General features: G+C 45.7%; 1 protein-coding gene across 1 annotated transcript in view; it reads right to left on the bottom strand.

The window, feature by feature from the left end:
- The window catches only part of PEA15 (proliferation and apoptosis adaptor protein 15), a 68,378-nt gene that overhangs the window by 15,699 nt on the left and 32,237 nt on the right, over nt 1-20,442 (bottom strand). Inside the window, exon 2 of the mRNA XM_075607751.1 lies at nt 6,827-7,004. Coding sequence (XP_075463866.1) covers nt 6,827-6,998 — 172 coding nt within the window. The 5' untranslated portion in view covers nt 6,999-7,004. The remainder of the gene's footprint in view (nt 1-6,826; nt 7,005-20,442) is intronic.

The raw sequence follows: 20,442 nt of genomic DNA on the forward strand, positions 1-20,442 counted from the left end.
TGGCTGGCGCCCGAGACGGGGAGTCTTGCTACATCTATGGCATGTTGCTTTGTCCATGTTACCTTTAAGTAAGCCCTGATAAACCTGTTATGTGTTTCCCCCGCTAGGAGCATATTCATTGCAATGCATCGTGATTATAACAGGCTGACTGTCTCTATGTTTCTATCTCAAAGTCTCTGTGCATACCGCGCTTTCATTTACTGCACGCATAGGTCGGAACAGAAACTGTCTGGCGTTGGGGAACTAATGTCATCGTGCCCGGCTGGCAGCTCAAAGCCACAGACATAGAAAGGTCAGTAAGAGCCGGAAAGTTCCACATCCTCCAACACAGACAAAAGTCATTTTAATCACTATACTAGCACAGGGCCATTCCAAGTCCCAATTATACTGCGTGGAGGTGGTATTTATAGGGCTGGTTTTCTGAAGAGAGAATGACGGGGAGGGTGAGAGAATGAGAGGGGGGGAGGTGAGAGAATGAGAGGGGGGGAGGTGAGAGAATGAGAGGGGGCAGAGAAAGAATGAGGGAGGAAGTGGGAGAGAGAATGAGAGGGAGGAAGGGGGGATGGAGAATGAGAGGGGGGAGAGAGAATGAGAGGGAGGAGGGGGAGAGAGAATGAGAGGGAGGAAGTGGGAGAGAGAATGAGAGGAAGGAGGGGGGAGAGAGAATGAGAGGGAGGAAGGGGGGGAGAGAATGAGAGGGAGGAAGGGGGAGAGCGAATGAGGGAGGAAGGTGGGGAGAGAATGAGAGGGAGGAAGGGGTAGAGAGAATGAGAGGGAGGAAGGGGGGGAGAGAATGAGAGGGAGGAAGGGGGAGAGCGAATGAGGGAGGAAGGTGGGGAGAGAATGAGAGTGAGGAAGGGGGAGAGAGAATGAGAGGGAGGAAGGGGGGGGAGAGAATGAGAGGGAGGAAGGGGGGAGAGAATGAGAGGGAGGAAGGGGGGGAGAGAATGAGAGGGAGGAAGGGGGGGAGAGAATGAGAGGGAGGAAGGGGAGAGAATGAGAGGAAGGAGGGGGGAGAGAGAATGAGAGGGAGGAAGGGGGAGAGAGAATGAGAGAGAGGAAGGGGGGAGAGCGAATGAGAGGGAGGAAGGGGGGAGAGCGAATGAGAGGGGGGAGAGCGAGAGGGAGGAAGGGGGGAGAGCGAGAGGGAGGAAGGGGGAGAGGGAGGAAGGGGGTGAGAGAATGAGAGGGAGGGAGGAGGAGAGAGAATGAGAGGGAGGAAGGGGGGAGAGCGAGAGGGAGGAAGGGGGAGAGGGAGGCAGGGGGTGAGAGAATGAGAGGGAGGAAGGGGGGCGGAGAGAATAAATTTTAGATGGGCCTTAAAGGTGGCCTCTGGATAGAGAGGGTGCTGGTCGTGTGTTGAGCGGAAGGGCATTCCAGAGGTGTGGAGCAGTCAGTGAGAAGGGTTGAAGGCGGGAGAGGGCTTTAGACACAAAGAGAGAAGACATTCTGGAGCAGAACGCAAGAGTCCGGCAGGTGTATAGTGAGACACTAGGGCTGAGATGTAAGGAGCGGCAGAAGAGGGTATAGTCTTAAAAGTGAGGAGGAGAATTTTGTGTGTCATACGCAATTTGATAGGAATCCACAAGAGGGATTTCAGCAGGGGAGACGCTGAGACAGATTTAGGAAAGAGTAAAGCGATTCTAGCAGCAGCGTTTAGGATACATTGTAGGGGCGACAGGTGAGAGGCAGGGAGGCCGGATAGCAGGAGGTTACAGTAATCAAGACGAGAGATAATAAATAAATTGTGAGACTGCTGAAGTATTAAAAGAATTGCGGCTGTGAGAGTCTCCGGCAGACTGTTCCAGTTGTGGGGTGCACGCTAAGAGAAGGAGGAGCGGCCGGATACTTTGTTAATGCCATAGAGCTGTTCATGTACACAGTAGTGTAAGAGTGCAGATCATGTCAAATGTACAGGGGACTTGGGGGCACGAATATATATATATATATATATACAGGTATATATATATATATATATATATATATATATATATATATATCAACTGTAAATATTACTGTATGTTCATTTGCATGTCTTAGACAGGTCTGCAACCCTGTCTTTCCCCATTATCGCCCAGCATACAGCGCTTCCACTGCAGCAAGGGATTCTGGGAAATGACATGCAAATGAGCACTCAGTGCCACCTTTTGTCTCAAGCTCGTATTACACAAGCAAATCCTCAAGCCAATGCATGCTGTTTTAAACACAGCTTTTAGACGGAGGCTGGGATGAGATGCAAAGCCATTAAACCCACTCACAGACATGTTTCAACCTTGATGGGTATCATCAGTGTGAGGTTGGTTGTAATGGCTAAGCTGGTTTTGAGACTATAGACTAGGTAATCACCACAATTATTACTATTATTATTACTAATTGTGCATAACCATAATTATATATATATATATATATATATATATATATATATATATATATATATATATATATATATATATATATATATATACACACACACACACACACACACACACACACACACACACACACACACACACTACCTTCACAGATTCACAGAGATCATTTTGATGCACATATTAAAGGGAAGAAAAGAATGGGTAACGCAGACCTCTTCCGGGTCTCTTTTTCCAAACTCCGTCCCTGGGAAAACAAGGGGTTAAACTTTTACATGGCAGCAGGGAGCAGCATAGCTGGCGTCGGCCCGATCAGAACACATCCGAAGCTCATTGCCATGGCAACCGAGAAATCTAGCAGTCCGGTAAAGGAGAGCAGACCAGAGCCCCGGCAAACGTGGCTGCACCCTGCCGTGGCTCCCCGCGGGAGATCAGTGCGCGCCGTTCCTGTCGCGGAACAGTCATTACTCGCGCTCGGAGGCTGACACGCCTGCTTTCCCTTTGCCGGCGGCTCATGTCGGCGCAATGTGACACCTCTCCCCAGCCTCCCAAACCTATTCCTAAAGCTTTTTCTGCCAGAGACTCCTGCAACGCATTGCAGCCAAAGGGTTAAAGCCACTTTATGGAATTCCTTTACTGCTTTTACCTTTATACTACCTCTTCCGATCGGCTGTTCCTTGCATGTCCTACATTTTCAGCACCCTTTGTTCTTGCTTTACTGCTGTCATTTATTAATAACCTGGTAAATCTTTATCGTAACGCCCCATCCCTTCTCTCAGTACATGCCGATGTGCTTTAGCTTCCAGATAGAAAAACAAATCATCCTAATAATTTGACATCTTGTAATGCCCTAGACCAGGGGTGCGCAAATTTTCCCCCTGCGCACCCCTGCCTGCTCTCCTTGGCGCCTCATCGCCTTTCCCTCCCTCCCCCCCCCCCTGCTCGGCCCCGGCGTCAAATGACGTGCGGGGTCATGTGACATCACGTTGCCATGGTAAAGTGACGTCACATGACCCCGCGGCGTCATTTCATGTTGGGTTACCGTGGCGACGCGTCACTGGAAGGTAAGTGTGTTATTGAGGCCTCGCGTGGTCCCCCGGCATTTAATTTAAATGCCTGGGGGGAGAGCGTGGGACCTCTATAACTGCTGCTCCCCCCCAAAAACAAATCTAGCGCCCCCCAGTTTGCGCACCCCTACCCTAGACAGTGCCGGATTTTCCATTAGGCCCGGGCCCATGGCGGCAAAATTTTGGCTTCGAAAATTCCCCCCCCCTTTTTTCCCCTCCCCATATACAGAGGCCCTGCCCTCTTCCCCACTGATTGTCGGGGGAGAGCGTGGGGCCCCTGTACAGTTCTTACCTTGGTGCCGCCCTCCTCTATCTTCAGCATCGTGGCGTCAAAAGACGCGGTGATGTCACATGGTGGCAGCGTCATTTGACTCTGCGATGCTGGAGAAGGAGGAGGCGGCACCAAGGTAAGTGCCAATGAATGGCGGATTTTTAAACTCGCCACTGGCCCTCGGCGAGGCGCAGACTTTGCAAGAGCCGAGAGGCTGCTCTTGGAGCCGTCGGAGAAGTCACCGGCATTGGGTTCTAGGGAGGGCCGTTGGGACTTGAATGGGGGATAGAGTCCGTTGTAGTGTCTGTCACAGGGGAAATTGGACACAAGACTCGTGTAACCAGGTGCACTGGGCTACACTCAGAGAGCGAGAGATGTGTAAATGCACATGGATGTTAGGCAGGGGTGGCTGATTTAGCACAGGTGGCTCAGTCAAAGACAGAGCCACTGATTGAGGCACCGGTGCTGAAGCAGGGATATCCCTAAGACCCGTGGAAGACTGGAGTTGGCTACCCTGTGTTTTCCTCCTGCCACTCCTTGGGAGTTATGGTGAAGGTTTCCTGTCTGTTATTTGGTGAAATTAGATAGATTGGTGGATCCTACAACCTCCTTACAATTCTCACATGAGGTTGCAGCAGCTTTAGATTGAGACTTGCTACACCATATTTCCTTAAAGCTACAACTCATGTTCAGAATTCCCTGCGGACACGTTACACCCAATACCCGCTCTGACCACCAACATCTAGCGTCCTCCAAGCACCAATAGTAGAAGTAGTCCCAGCATCGCTATCCACTAGTGACTGGTCCTGCACCTCAAGGGCGCGCAAACTTTTCAGTCTGCGACCGCCTGCCTGCTCTCCTCCCCTGTTCACGCCCCTCCCCCCCCCGTTACCTGGTGTCCGGCGTCTTCTGATGTCATGATGTCACCATGGCAACGCCATGTCACCCTGCGGCATAATTTGACGCTGTGTTACCATGGTGTCACTGCAAGCCGACGGAGACCAGGTGAGGGAAGTTACAAACTTCCTGCATTTAATTTAAATGCCTTGGGGAAGAGCGCGGGGCCTTTGTAACGGCTGCGCCTGCCCCCCGAAAATCTCGTTCTCCCCAGTTTGCGCACCCCTGCTATACCTAATATCTCACATCCTCCAACTGTACCTATTTAATCTTCATGTTTTGGGGTCCTGTATGACCAGCCTGTTACCTATTGAACAAAAACATTTGCAGAGTAACACTGCCACATCCCCGTGTGAAACATCTGCAGAGTAACACTGCCATATCCCCGTGTGAAACATCTGCAGAGTAACACTGCCACATCCCCGTGTGAAACATCTGCAGAGTAACACTACCACATCCCCGTGTGAAACATCTGCAGAGTAACACTGCCACATCCCCGTGTGAAACATCTGCAGAGTAACACTGCCACATCCCCGTGTGAAACATCTGCAGAGTAACACTGCCATATCCCCGTGTGAAACATCTGCAGAGTAACACTGCCACATCCCCGTGTGAAACATCTGCAGAGTAACACTGCCACATCCCCGTGTGAAACATCTGCAGAGTAACACTGCCATATCCCCGTGTGAAACATCTGCAGAGTAACACTGCCACATCCCCGTGTGAAACATCTGCAGAGTAACACTGCCACATCCCCGTGTGAAACATCTGCAGAGTAACACTGCCACATCCCCGTGTGAAACATCTGCAGAGTAACACTGCCACATCCCCGTGTGAAACATCTGCAGAGTAACACTACCACATCCCCGTGTGAAACATCTGCAGAGTAACACTGCCACATCCCCGTGTGAAACATCTGCAGAGTAACACTGCCATATCCCCGTGTGAAACATCTGCAGAGTAACACTGCCATATCCCCGTGTGAAACATCTGCAGAGTAACACTGCCACATCCCCGTGTGAAACATCTGCAGAGTAACACTGCCACATCCCCGTGTGAAACATCTGCAGAGTAACACTGCCATATCCCCGTGTGAAACATCTGCAGAGTAACACTGCCACATCCCCGTGTGAAACATCTGCAGAGTAACACTGCCACATCCCCGTGTGAAACATCTGCAGAGTAACACTGCCACATCCCCGTGTGAAACATCTGCAGAGTAACACTGCCACATCCCCGTGTGAAACATCTGCAGAGTAACACTGCCACATCCCCGTGTGAAACATCTGCAGAGTAACACTGCCACATCCCCGTGTGAAACATCTGCAGTGTAACACTGCCACATCCCCGTGTGAAACATCTGCAGAGTAACACTGCCACATCCCCGTGTGAAACATCTGCAGAGTAACACTGCCACATCCCCGTGTGAAACATCTGCAGAGTAACACTGCCACATCCCCGTGTGAAACATCTGCAGAGTAACACTGCCACATCCCCGTGTGAAACATCTGCAGAGTAACACTGCCACATCCCCGTGTGAAACATCTGCAGAGTAACACTGCCACATTCCCGTGTGAAACATCTGCAGAGTAACACTGCCACATCCCCGTGTGAAACATCTGCAGAGTAACACTGCCACATCCCCGTGTGAAACATCTGCAGAGTAACACTGCCACATCCCCGTGTGAAACATCTGCAGTGTAACACTGCCACATCCCCGTGTGAAACATCTGCAGAGTAACACTGCCACATCCCCGTGTGAAACATCTGCAGAGTAACACTGCCACATCTCCGTGTGAAACATCTGCAGTGTAACACTGCCACATCCCCGTGTGAAACATCTGCAGTGTAACACTGCCACATCCCCGTGTGAAACATCTGCAGTGTAACACTGCCACATCCCCGTGTGAAACATCTGCAGAGTAACACTGCCACATCCCCGTGTGAAACATCTGCAGAGTAACACTGCCACATCCCCGTGTGAAACATCTGCAGAGTAACACTGCATTAACATGTCTAGTACACACCTCCTAACCAAGTCCAGGTCAACAATGTGATAATGATCATGTCCTGCGTTGGTATTCCCATTGGCCGGTCTGTTGCTCACTTTGGTATAGTAGCGCAAGATCGGAAGATAAGCTGCAATAGATCTTTATCAAGCTGCTGACCTGAAGTTAGCTGGCAGGTGATAATAGTGGGCACATGCGGGGTCCGTCCCATACCTTTTGCCAGCTTGTCATGCTTCTCCAGGAAGCTGAACCAGTCCTGGCAGGAAGCAATCTCGTCGCTCTTCTCACTCGGGATGTCCTCCTTGCACGCTGACTTGAGTTGGTCCAGATCGTCATTGGTAATGTTTTCAGCGATCTCCTGGAGCAAAGCATCGTACTCCTCCATGTCAGCCTGTGGATGAGAGGGAGGCGTTAAAGCGCACTGCGTGTTTGGGGAGACTTGGTAGCAATCGGGAGAAACAGCAACTTTGATCTTATTGTCCAGGATGACTTCCTATCTTTCCATTGCCATGGGTGGAACATTTAAACCCTACTGTGAAGATTGAGATAATGTGAGTGGCTATCATCACCTCCATTTTGGCCTAAACCACCATTTTCTGAGTGTTTGCTATATGAATGTATATTTGTCTCATTCGTGAATGAATGAATGAACTGTGAATGTTTGAATCTGCAGAGTATCGCTCCTAGATATAACTAACCCTTTTTAATTCCTACAAGGCAGGCAAGAATTGAAATAGCATTCGTAAGCGATTAGACATTCCTGCTGATCTGAGTTCTTTCTTATCTGACAGCCACAACATACATACAGGGCTGAACACAGTAACTCCCTTATGTCACAGGGTTGGGAGGCAAAAATTATGGTAAATTATCGATAAGAATATAGCAATGTAAAGCATATATATGTATCAACTAATATATTTTTGCATGTCATCATATCATCACTTATCTGTAAGCCAGCCCCCTTAAGGGGTGTATTACTCATTTTGAAATGTATAAAAATGTGATACTAAGCAATATGTTTTCAGAGGCTTGAGTTCTTTCTGAATTCTTGTCTCCCAAATTGTGCCTTGGTACAGATAAACTCATGTGTTACGTTTTGAACCCTTGTCTTATTGATCTTATTTCTAAGCTTTGACAGATGGCGCATCCTTGAATAGGGACCCAATATCTCGGGACCAGGAAACCCAGACGGAGCAGCTGCCTACATTACTCAAACGTGCACACTTGGAATAAGGTATGGCTTTATCCTTTTTAACAAAAAAAGCCGTTAGATTAAAGTTTGAGTAATCTGTAGACAGTTTGTTCTTTATGGGCAACCTACCTGAGTGACGGGACACCCTGTATCACGTGAGTTTATCAATATTATACTGATCAGGTATTGTTATTGTTGTTTTTGTATTATTGCCATAAACTCAGGATATACCGTGTGCCGCTAAACGGCAGGGCCAAGTAAGGGCCCGGAAGGTATAATAATTAATAAGGTGTTAAGTCTCCTAGAACTTGGGGAGAGAACTATTGTTAATGAACAGCAGGTAACTGTTTTTAAGGCCACTGTTCCTTAACTCTATATTCTACTTATATTATACCAAGGGTTGGGGCACCTTATTGGTACATGGTCAACTAACGTTGATCGGTGTAAGGTACATGGTCAGCTAACGTTGATCGGTGTAATAGAGGAGAATTATGGGGAAACCTACGTTCTCAGCAGTCGCCGGCGAAGGGTACGTCCCTTGAAATTATGTGTGGACTTTATGGCAATAAAATGTTTTAAAAATGGATATTTAGTGACGCAGAATATATTGAATAAGAAGGAAAGTGAAACATACAGTATCAGGCTCTGTTTTAAAAATAACTGCAGCATTATTGGACCCCCTTTTTCTAATCCCCTTTTCCTCTTCCCCCTTTTCTCACCCTTTTTCACTGAAAAGGAGTTGCATGTCTGTGAGGCACAGGAGTTGCATGTCTGTGAGGCACAGGAGTTGCATGTCTGTGAGGCACAGGAGTTGCATGTCTGTGAGACATGGAAGTTAATTAGTAACCTAGGAAGAAATGGCTTGAATTTAAGAATGTTAAAGTAGTTTTTTAGGAATAAATGCATTAATACTGCATGGAAAAAGAAGGGAACATCCTCTTTAAATGTTTTTTTGTTTGTTTTTATCTTAGAAAGCTCATAGAAACTAGTTTGATGGCATAATAATATACATGTCATGGAGTAAAGTGTTTGTATGCCACTCGGATAGTTAATGTATGTATGTATGAATGTCTTTATTCATATAGCGCCATTAGTGTACATAGCGCTTCACATTGTCACTTGTTGTACTAATCATAAAAATAACAAATAAATCTCTTGTAAAAGGGTCATTTAAGTTTAAACCCTTTTGTCAAAGTGTATTAAGCCTGCTGCCATTTACAAGGCATGACAGTAGCATTTAAAATAAACCTAGGAAGTATTGTATGTTAAAGTCTGTTAGTGTAATATTTTAAAAGAGAATGAAAATTTGGCAGTTGTAAAAATAAGTCATTTCACCCTGATTCAAATATGAATTTGTATTTTTTTCACTGAAGCACATTTTTTCCTGGGCGTAGGAGATACTGTGTTACAATATTTAAATGAAGTTCTAAATTTAAATTGCATGTGCTGATTTAGAGGAGTCAGGACTAAAAGCAAGGTATATCTATAATGCAAAGTTTTAAAAAGTAAATGTTTATTTTTTATTTAAACAAAAAGAAAGAGTCTGATCTTATGGAGTAAGGAAGCTTTATTAAGTTTTACTCTGGCCCACAAGATTAAGATCGTGTTGGAGTTTTGTAGAAAGAAGAATGAATGTTAAAAGAAGATAAACTCAGAGAACGTGTGTATGTGTCTATGTGGGTGTGTGTAAGAAAGATAAGGAATTATAAATATATAGTAAATAAAACAATAAGATTTATGTTTTTATAAGAAGGGTTGCAGAGATGTTTTGTTTTGTTTGTAGTTATCAAGGTTTCTCTGTTCAAACTTATATTAGGAAACTAACGGTTTGTTTTCTTAAATACACTGCTCGTCTGATTTTTGAACAGTAGTCATTTAAAAGAGGGAAGGTTAAAAGCAGCCAAGTGGGCTGGCCCCCCTCCTCCAGCTTAAGGAATGTACAAAGACCACGTTCCAGACATGAAAAGTTAACTAGAAACTGAGAGAAAAAAAAAAAAAAAGAAATGTTTAAAAGCAGCTTAGTTATAGTATGGGGAAAGAGAATGATATTGTAATTTATTTATTTTTGGGACTGAGTTTGCAGGGTCAAACAGGTCTGTTTTGGGTTTTTATCTTATTTTTTGTAAAGTTCATTTTGCTCTGTATCAGAGAAATGTGAAATTATGCTTTTTGTTTTTTGTATCTATTTTAGGATAAATACCTCATAGTTTATGAAATGCTTTAGATGGCATAGCCCCCATTATGTAGGAATTATTACAAGGGGTTATAATCCCCACATGCAGTATCCAAATTACCTCTACGCAGAAACCAGTAAACACATTTCAATTCTATTTGTTCTAATTAGGAGATGTTTTTTAACGCTATTTGTTATAATTGTTTCATTAACAATACAATAATATTTAATATGTATTTCCGTATTTGAATAGTGTCAAAAGTATACTCAGTACTTCACAAAGCGTACAATATAAACAAGTAAGCATAAAATCAGATATGAAATAATTTTTCCTATAAAGTTAACTGCATATGTGATGTATTTTTATAACTTTTAACCATTACCTCTCCTTTCCCTCCAAAAGGTGTCTTAATTTGAACCCTGATCTATAGCCTCTCATTTTAAAGAATGCAACTGTAGGCTATCTAGAATTTATTTTTTTAAAGCAGTAGCTATTGTCAAATTCATGATATATATATATATATTTAAATCTCAAGCTGCTGATGTTTTAAGTGACCATCATCCTTTGTCGTATGTTGTTCACATGTCATAGGATTTGCATATGAACAAAAGAGAGGATAATTTATATGATTTTCCATTACACACCTGTCTATATGCGGACTCTGCCTATTTTGTTAATTGCAATATTACCTTATGTGTGTTGTTTTGTTATTTATCCTTGAATATTACTTGCCGATATGACTCCATTCATATTGTGTTGTGTTTTGGTGCTGTCTACTCATTGCTACACATAGCAACATGTTATTTCATGAATATTCATGTAGAGAGGGATATACCCCATCTCTTTACATTTTCCAGCATAACTATTGGATAGCTTTATTTTGAGTCTGTTTGGGAACTAAGTATTAATGTGATAAGCTGCTACTACGCAGTGTTTTGTGGTGAAGCTAATTAGCATTGTTAGTATATTATGGTCACTGGCCCCTCATGTTCTGATAGGGCTTTACACTCGTGTTCATAATAGCATTTTTGTTTACCGTATACTGTCCGTTTCGTTCACATGGGGACTCTTTTATTTATGATTTATTAGTTGTCATTTTATGCATTTTGTAAGTTTTTAGCTTGTAAAAAAGTTGTATACGTTTTAGTTGTGTTATAGTTAGGTTTATGTGGATATTTCCCATTTGGTCTGGAATAAATTTGATATTAGTGGTATTAGTTATTTAACTGGTACTTTATGTATATTTTGCAGTTTACAATGAGTGCAAGCTTTAGGGACTTTTAGTGACAACCTCTTGCCACTTATCAGTGTTCTCTTACGATACTTTCCTATGCACCGTTGATTTCTTTCTTTTGTAATTGGTGAGCAAGGTATTTTTTGTGTTTATTTTATATGCGGATGCCAAGATAGTGGTGAAACAAAAAAAAAAAATTTGTGCTGATACTAAATTATAGTGGCTAAAAGCGCTCTCCTTGTGCTTTTATTAATGAAATGTTTAAGTCTCTCCAAACGTAGGTGCAGCTTATACAGTCTACCAAGGAGAATACAAAGCAGCATCATCGCAAGAAAAAAGTGCCGGCACCACCGTAAACAGTTAACAAAGACAAAGAATCATCAAGCCAGCGTTTTTTACCAACTGTTAGTGTATCTAGGCACAATAATCCTAGAACATTTAACCACCAAGGAATTAAGACTTCAGGCAAGGCCCGGTCTTAAACAAACAATTTGCTTTTTCTGAACTCAATATTATCAAGGCCCGGACTTAAATGAACAATTTGTTTTTTCAGGACTCCATATTATTTTTATGCTTCAGAGTGTGTTTTTAAGATGTATGCCCCGCTAGGCAAGATCAGCCTACACCATCCAGATGATGATAAGGGATGATCAATTTTGAAATATTTGTAATGTTTATTGTTTTATGGTCACATCAGTTTGCAGACAATCATACAATCTCGCACAATGCTACACAGGTTAATGGGTCACAAGGGAATATATACAATGAATCCCTGCCATACTCTAGTGGCCCCCAATGACGTAAGAGAGAATTACATTTAACCTCTTGAGTAGGGATACCTTACACTAATGCCGAATTTAAAATGATGAAATGTTAATTTGAATTTGTTTACAGGAAACTTTTAAACCGAATTCCACTGGTAAATGAGGTTCCTTTAGGTGGATTTTACATAAATTACACTGGGAACAACAAATCAATTTATGGGTCAGGTGTCTCCACCAACTAATGAAACTTGTATGAAAATGTATTTACAGCCCTGAACTAAAAATTTACAGGGAGGATGTAGCCTTAATTTTTCAGTTTAATTAAGATAGTAAAATGTGCTTGCACAAATTCTAGTTTATCTAGGGAGTGTATTGGATTTGTGGAAAATGGGCCTACAGAGTATTACCATGTGGTTGGACAGGGTCCTGCTATCTAGGTACAGTTGTACCTGCCTTTACAATGACCCACTGGCAGGATCAGGAATAGCAGAGCCACTTCCAACGCACAGGGGTTGAAAAGTAGTCTATGGAAAGAACAATTTTGGGTTTGCTTATTTCCTAATGTAGGAGTTGAGTTGCTAAATGACAGGCTCAATGTACTTACGGATGTACTGGATGATGTTCTCAATCATACAACTACATTCATTAATTTACTTAATCAAGAACAGGTACAGATTAGATTAATGGCCCTACAGAATAGAATGGCTCTGGACTATATTTTAGCGTGTGTGCCCTAGTTAAAGAGCAATGTTATGTTATTTAGAGATCAAAGTGGTAAGATTGAGCATGAGGTAGAGAAGATCGCAAAGATACAGGAGAGATTAAGGAAAGGTGGAGATAAGAGGTGGGTTTCGTTAGGAATTACCATGTTGGTTGGTTTTCTAGAAGCGAAACTGATGAATGGATTTGTCTGTGTGTTTGCAGTTCTGATTGTTTTGTATGACTGTGTCATGTGCAGTAAATCCATACTGCAAAGGTGTGTAAAACCCTCTACCCAGGCCATGCCACTGATCACAGACGACACTACGGAAGATGCAATCTCAGAAGGAAAAGTCAGTCCTCCTCAATGGAATACAGATGAAGATGATGGCAGAAAGACCAACCTGGCTGAGATGATAGCCAGCAGCTCTGTGAGTTTCCAGAACTATCGGAGCCATGCAAATTGGGGCCCTCCAGGCCAGTGCAACGCTTCTGAGTTTTATCTGAATTATCCTTAAAAGACTATGTTTTCAAGAATAAAAAGAGAGGACTGTGAAGATTGAGATAATGTGAGTGGCTATCATCACCTCCATTTTGGCCTAAACCACCATTTTCTGAGTGTTTGCTATATGAATGTATATTTGTCTCATTCGTGAATGAATGAATGAACTGTGAATGTTTGAATCTGCAGAGTATCGCTCCTAGATATAACTAACCCTTTTTAATTCCTACAAGGCAGGCAAGAATTGAAATAGCATTCGTAAGCGATTAGACATTCCTGCTGATCTGAGTTCTTTCTTATCTGACAGCCACAACATACATACAGGGCTGAACACAGTAACTCCCTTATGTCACAGGGTTGGGAGGCAAAAATTATGGTAAATTATCGATAAGAATATAGCAATGTAAAGCATATATATGTATCAACTAATATATTTTTGCATGTCATCATATCATCACTTATCTGTAAGCCAGCCCCCTTAAGGGGTGTATTACTCATTTTGAAATGTATAAAAATGTGATACTAAGCAATATGTTTTCAGAGGCTTGAGTTCTTTCTGAATTCTTGTCTCCCAAATTGTGCCTTGGTACAGATAAACTCATGTGTTACGTTTTGAACCCTTGTCTTATTGATCTTATTTCTAAGCTTTGACACTACTATAATTGTACAGCAATAACTAGTACGTCTTCACATTTCTGTCTGTGAAACTTCAGAGACTTAGGCTGCGGTTATAGTAGAAGCGACGCGACGGAGCGACGGCTTGTTCGCGATCACTGGAAGTCAAATCAATTTGATTTTTCCAGCGACCGCAGCATGACGTCACCGTTGCGTCGCTGTCTCCGGCACTATAAGCGCAGCGTGAGACCAGTGGTAGGAAAGATGATATAGGTCAAGGGCTTTGTGTGTGACTCTTGACCACCCCTCTACAGGGCCACACATAATCGCTGGGGTTAGGAGCCTCTTCCTCCTCTGATCAGAAGCATAAAGGCTTAGTGTGCCTACCGCGTGGTTTACTTACACCCCACCTAACAAACTGAGACGACACAGTTTTGTGGAAGTAAAAAATGGTCACAGCTTTATTGTTTTAACAATACCTGTAAATAACTGTCAGCCATAATCTTAGTCTTTTGTCCTCCCTATTCTCGGTATCTTCCGGCGGGAGGAGCCCTCCTCCACCCGCCCTAATCTACCGTCCACCAGGAGAGACACTGTCCGCCGCGAGAGACACTCTCCACGGCCCCGTATACCGTCCACCAGGAGAGACACTCTCTGCCGCGAGAGACACTCTCCACTGCCCCTAGGTCCCCCTTATCAGAGCCGTCTGGGCCTACCTGCATAGGATACAGCACAGCTGCCTAAGATTGGTGCCAGGGGTACAGCGCCCGACCGCCTGCGTCGGCGTCTCCAGCCCGCACAATCTTTTCAGGGGGACCGTTACCTGGCGGCCCATCCGCATTGGGTGGAGCCCCATTTCGGGTATTTACGGTGTCCCTACGATGACTGGCCTGACAGTTCCGCCAAAGCTGTAACGATAGATCTGCTACCAGATTAATAAGATATGGTTAGACACAACACAACACAACATTACATTCTCAATGGGATGGGTGGGGGGGGAAACAAAATCTGTGAGCAGCTCCTGCAAGCGCAGGGTTTAAATAGCCCGTCCGAGTACCCCCCCTCTCCCTGTTGGTCCGTGCGCAAATCTAACAAGCCTCGTGGTGGGGGGAGGGGGAAAGGAAGCCACAGTATGTACCCCCTGGAGGCACGGCAGCCATTATGGATGCGACGGCCCCATTTTGGGACCTCTGCTTCTCTTAATGCCGGTGCGCTGACAAACACTGTCCCGCTCCTCTTCTTACACTTGGAACTAATGATTAGCACAGGAGAGGAGGGGTATTTATCAGTGCACTATCATTACCATCTGCGCCAGCAACATCGCCACTCCTTTTGCACTGGAGAGAGAGGGAGGGAGAGCTAGTTACATGGTTACATAGTAGATGAGGTTGAAAAAAGACATACGTCCATCAAGTTCAACCAATGCTAAATTTAGATGACAGATAGTTACCCTGTATTTGTATTTACAGTATATTGATCCAGAGGAAGGCAAACACACAAAAAAAATATAAGGGGACAATTACATTTCTTCCTGACTCCAAAAAGTGGCAATCAGATTTCTCCCTGGATCAGTGTCCTTCCCATGTTTACTTATTTGGTTGCTGTGGCAGGTAGTTGTTGGGAGTCTTTGGGAGCCACCTATTGCCCACCAATGACTTACACCAGAGGTTGGCCAACTCCAGTCCTCAAGGGCCACCAACAGGCCAGGTATTAGTGATATCCCTGCTTCAGCACAGGTGGCTCAGTTACTCTGACTGAGCCACCTTCGCTGAAGCTGGGATTTCTTTAAAACCAGACCTGTAAGTGGCCCTTGAGGACTGGAGCTGGCCACCCCTGACTTAGATGCCATAAAGCATTACCGTGGCTCTTAAAAAAAATGAGGGACCTCAATGTTAACACCCAAATCCTTATTTCCTTAAGGGCGTCAATCACGTCCGTTGTATCCAACTAAACATATTAATGTCATCTTCTCAGTGTGGCCCCACTTCCACACCAGCTGATAAACGTCATAGACAAATGTGCAAGCCGATGAGTCATTGCCAAGGTTGGCTAATATAAGAAAGTTTGGTTGGTGATATACAGTATGCTGCTGACATTTAATAAGCTTTTTCTGCACATGTACCTTCAACCACATAACGCTCATCTGCAGGTTCCTGTTTGATGCTTTGCCATCCAGGTCTGGACATGTACCTTTCATTTAATAATAATGCTGCAGTATATATGACAACCTCCTGCCGGCTTCACCTTAAAACTTCTCATTCTGCCTTCCACGGCATTAATAAAAAGCCCTCTCCTCTAAAATGGAAATTCAGAGCGCGTGAGAGAGCGTGTGTGTGAGCGAGCGTGTGTGTGAGCGAGCGTGTGTGTGAGCGAGCGTGTGTGTACATCTTAGGCTGCGGACATGGTCAGCGCTTAGGCGCTGATGCTCGGCAGTGAGCCCCTGCAGCAGCAATGAGAGCGGCTTTAGTAGGGGCTCGCGCACGCTTCCGCAGGCGTGCGGAAGCGTGCTGACTTTCACCGACAGTCGGATTTTAGCTTGAGCGCTGAGTCCACTCACGTGACTCTAAAGCAACCAATGAGGAGAGGTGAGTGGAGCAGGGGGAGAGATGTGGACGGGGGAGAGACTGCCTGGCAGCGGGGTGAGTTGTTGCGGGCTTCCCAAAGAGACTGGCTGCCAGCGGGTTGGGTGAGTTGATGCTGGGGGGAGGTTGATGCCCCACCTCCCGCCCGCCTCGCAAGTGCTCTGACTGCCTCGCCGGCCAGGCAAAAGCTTCTGCTTGCGCTGGCCAGGCACAGCACGAGAGGCAGGAGTATGGACACGGCCTTAGACTTCCTATGTAATTTCAGGCATATAATTAGTACGTTATCTTATTTTTGATCCACAATGAGAGTTTAAGAGTGAGTGACTTCAGTTAGTGGGACTCCACAGGCCATGCGTATGCCAAGGAGTTACACTTCCTGCTAATCAGTTACACTCCCTCGTAACGGGCGAGATGGCCTTCCATTGAAAGGCTTGTTCCCAGTGTACTCCTTAACGAGCGAGACTGGAAGTCTGCATGTGACACTCACTTTGGTAGGGGACTGTAGGCTTGAGATCATCTCCCCATATTCCTCCACCCGTAGGCGTATTCCTCACAGCGGAAGGTTTTAAGTTGCAGTAAGCGTTGCTTCCCCGTGTGAAGTCCCGTGTTAGCAGAGAGCCAGCTCGCTGTGCTGGCAGATTCAAGGTGATGAGGAGGTGTTGATACCTCACACACCCACTTGGTTTTCGGCTGGTGAAGCTTGTCTGCATACTTATCACCCTTTACAGAGCCTCCGGAGGGCTGAGAATCCCTTACATGCCCAGCCATTAACTTCTTGCTTAACAGAGAATCCTTGTCACAGAAAGCTTACAAATCGAAGCGGAGGGGTGAGCAACTCCAGTCTTCAAGGGCCACCAACAGGTCAGGTTTTCAGGATATCCCTGCTTCAGCACAGGTTGTGCAGTCATTATGACTGAGCCACCTGTGCTGAGGCAGGGATATCCTGAAAACCTGGCCTGTTGAAGGGTCTTGAGGACTGAAGTTGAGAACCTCTGCTCCAGGCAACAAGCCTAAAATATCCTTAACCAATCTGCAAGGCATTGTGGGTGCCTCTGGCAGAGAGCGGGTTAATGGCCCACGAGACTTCTGTGTGCACCAGTTTAAGAATAATTTCTTCCCATTTTTTAAAATTATTTTGACCAATTTGTGTGTTTTTTTTCCCTTTTTGGTTCTGACTTTTCACTTGGTCTTTGCAGCCGGAATTCTAATGCACCCTTATTAGCAGCGATGTTACACCCTCTACTTTCCGTGGGTGCAGAAACCCCAGGAGTGGTCGGGAGCGTGTCGCACTGTTAGTGTAACAAGGCGTTGTGCTGGGAAATTGTTAGCTTGGGATCTGAAGCAGACATTTAGCACAAAAGGAGGAGTTACTCAACATCCGTGGAAGGCTGAGGCCATACTAGGTGCGCGCGCGACGGAGCGCGTGACATCATGCACGCCTGCCACAGAGGCAATTTGTGGCCAATGGGGAGATGCGACGGGGAGGCGTGGCTGTGACGTCATGGAGCTGGTTCACTCATTGGCTGAACCGATCACGTGACCCGGCCGGTCGCACGACAAAATCAAATCATTTTGTCTGCTCGGCAATCGCGTGCGCGGTTATGCGTTCTATGCCCTGCCTCATAGAGGCACGGCCTTTTGTTCGCGTCGCGCTAAGTATGGACGCGGCCATGTGTGTGTGTGTGACACTGTGTGTGTGACATTGTAGGGGGGGGGGGACAGGAACTGCGCATGGGGGGGGGGACCGAGAAAGAGAGGGGGAGCGGAGAAATAGACAGGGGGAGTGGAGAGAGAGGAGGGAGCGGGACATTTTACTCCCGGGCAACGCCGGGTCTCTCTGATAGCTAGTAAATATATATATATATACTAGCTATGTCTGTGTGGGGTATCACATTATTGCTCTGATCTTCATGTTGTGTATCACAGGCGCTGTACATCAGGTGCATGGAAGTGTGTGTGTGTGTGTGTGTGTGTGTGTGTGTGTGTGTGTGTGTGTGTGTGTGTGTGTGTGTGTGTGTGTGTGTGTGTGCGTAGGGTCCAGCCATGGTTTAATTACGTTTGTTTGGTTGCTCTGGTGCTTTCTGAGGTTCCAGCCGGTATCACAAACGATGACGCTCAGGCGCTGCGCAGACAGAATTTAAATCAGTTTGCGAAGATCAGCCTCTCCCTCCCCCCCCTGCTCTCTCCCCTCCCCCCCCCTGCTCTCTCCCCTCCCCCCCCTGCTCTCTGTGCTTGTGTCTCTGAGACAGTGAGAGTTATTCATGTAACTGCGATTGTGCCGATTGTGGCACTATTGCACGGAATCCCCCGTGGAAGTCAGTGTTGTGTTTGTGTGTTTCTTGGGTTGACACTTGTGTGAGGCCTTCTCACCTCACTATACATATACTATCTCTGTTTCCCGAATGATACCCTCAACTCCCCCCCCCCCCGTCTCTCTCTCTGGGGTAATTTTCTATATACACGCAAGTGGCAGTTCTGGCTGTTTTCGGCTGAAAATCCCCATAGGCATAAATGGTGGTTTTCGGCAGAGAACAGCCGCTTTAGAATAGAATAGAATATAGAATAGAATATAGTGCAGGGGTGGCCAACTCCAATCCTCAAAGGCCACCAACAGGCCAGGTTTTAAGGTTATCCCTGCTTCAGCACAGGTGGCTCAATCAGTGGCTCTAGGGCCGCAGACAGGTTTCCTGGGGCTCAGGGCTAGAGCTTCGCCCGGGCCCCCCATATCGGAGCTGCGCCCTCCCCTTTCACATACCTGTATTTCTCTCCCCCCTTTGTATCTCACTCTCTTCCCCCCTCTTTCTCATTCACTTTCCCCCTCTCTTCTCTCCCCCCCTGCTGTCACTCAATTACTCCCTCTTACTCAAACCCCCCTTTCCTCACACTCATTTCCCCCATCTCTCCTGGCCACATGCACAATTCTCCCAATACACGTACAACCCACTACCCCCCAATACACAATACCCCCTCCCAATACAAAACTACGTACCCCCCCAAATACAGACACCACCACATCCCCCCACATGCAGACACCACTGCACCCCACAAGATAGACACAACTACACCTCCCCCCCAAACACAGACACCACTACACCCCCCCAAATCCAATTCCCCCCTCCACAAATACACTTACACCCTCCCCTACAAGTACACTTACCACCCCCTCCCATCCCCCACAAATACAGGGATATCCGGAAAACCTGGCCTGTTGGTGGCCCTTGAGGCCTGGAGTTGGCCACCCCTGAAATAGCGGCATACGTGTCGCAGTATGAGTGGAGCAAATAAGAGGCAAAATAACGGCACCATACGTTTCAGTGAAAACCAGTCCCGTTGCAATGACTGGGACTTTCTCATAGCCACACCTTGTCTCCCCCAGATTTGCTCCGCAGAATTGGCCTCTGTGTGTCTTTGCATGATTCAGACTGTGTGTGTCTCTCCGTGTGTCTCTCCGTCTCTCTACTCCACATGCTGTGAAGCATCACCCTCCTCCCCCCCCCCCCCGCCGCGCCGGGGGAACGATCTGCTCCATTCACATGAATGGGACGAAAGGATTCCCCGCATAAACAACAAACAAGAGCTAATGGGGAAGGGCAGTTTGCAGACGTGAATGTGCGCACACACGGTGTTTGTATTTGCTGTGGTGGCTTTTTGTCACTGTGTTCCCACCATCACTTATTTAATGTGTGATTGAAACCTATCCCAGCTTCAAATTGCAAAGCCAGTATAACCAGCCCTATACTGATGTTACAATAGAAACAGATAAGCACACTTAAAGCTGCAGACCAAGCAATATCCTACGTGTGTGTGTGTGTTTTTTTTTAATAAATCACTTCTGTACTATGAGAAAATACTTGTAGCATTTTTTTTAGACAACTCTGGATGACATATTTAATGTATTATAAGGTAACAAGCATTTTCTGTTTCTATAGCAACCATTTACAAAGTCACATCCCTTTCCTCTTCTGAAACAGGCTCTGGCACGCCCCTTTTTGAGCCCTGCCCTATCTCTAGCAGTGCACCAATTGTATCTAGTGACTGCCTGGTCACATGACCTTCCCCACAGAGCT

This window comes from Ascaphus truei, chromosome 7 (assembly GCF_040206685.1).
Source record: "Ascaphus truei isolate aAscTru1 chromosome 7, aAscTru1.hap1, whole genome shotgun sequence".
NCBI lineage: Eukaryota > Metazoa > Chordata > Amphibia > Anura > Ascaphidae > Ascaphus > Ascaphus truei.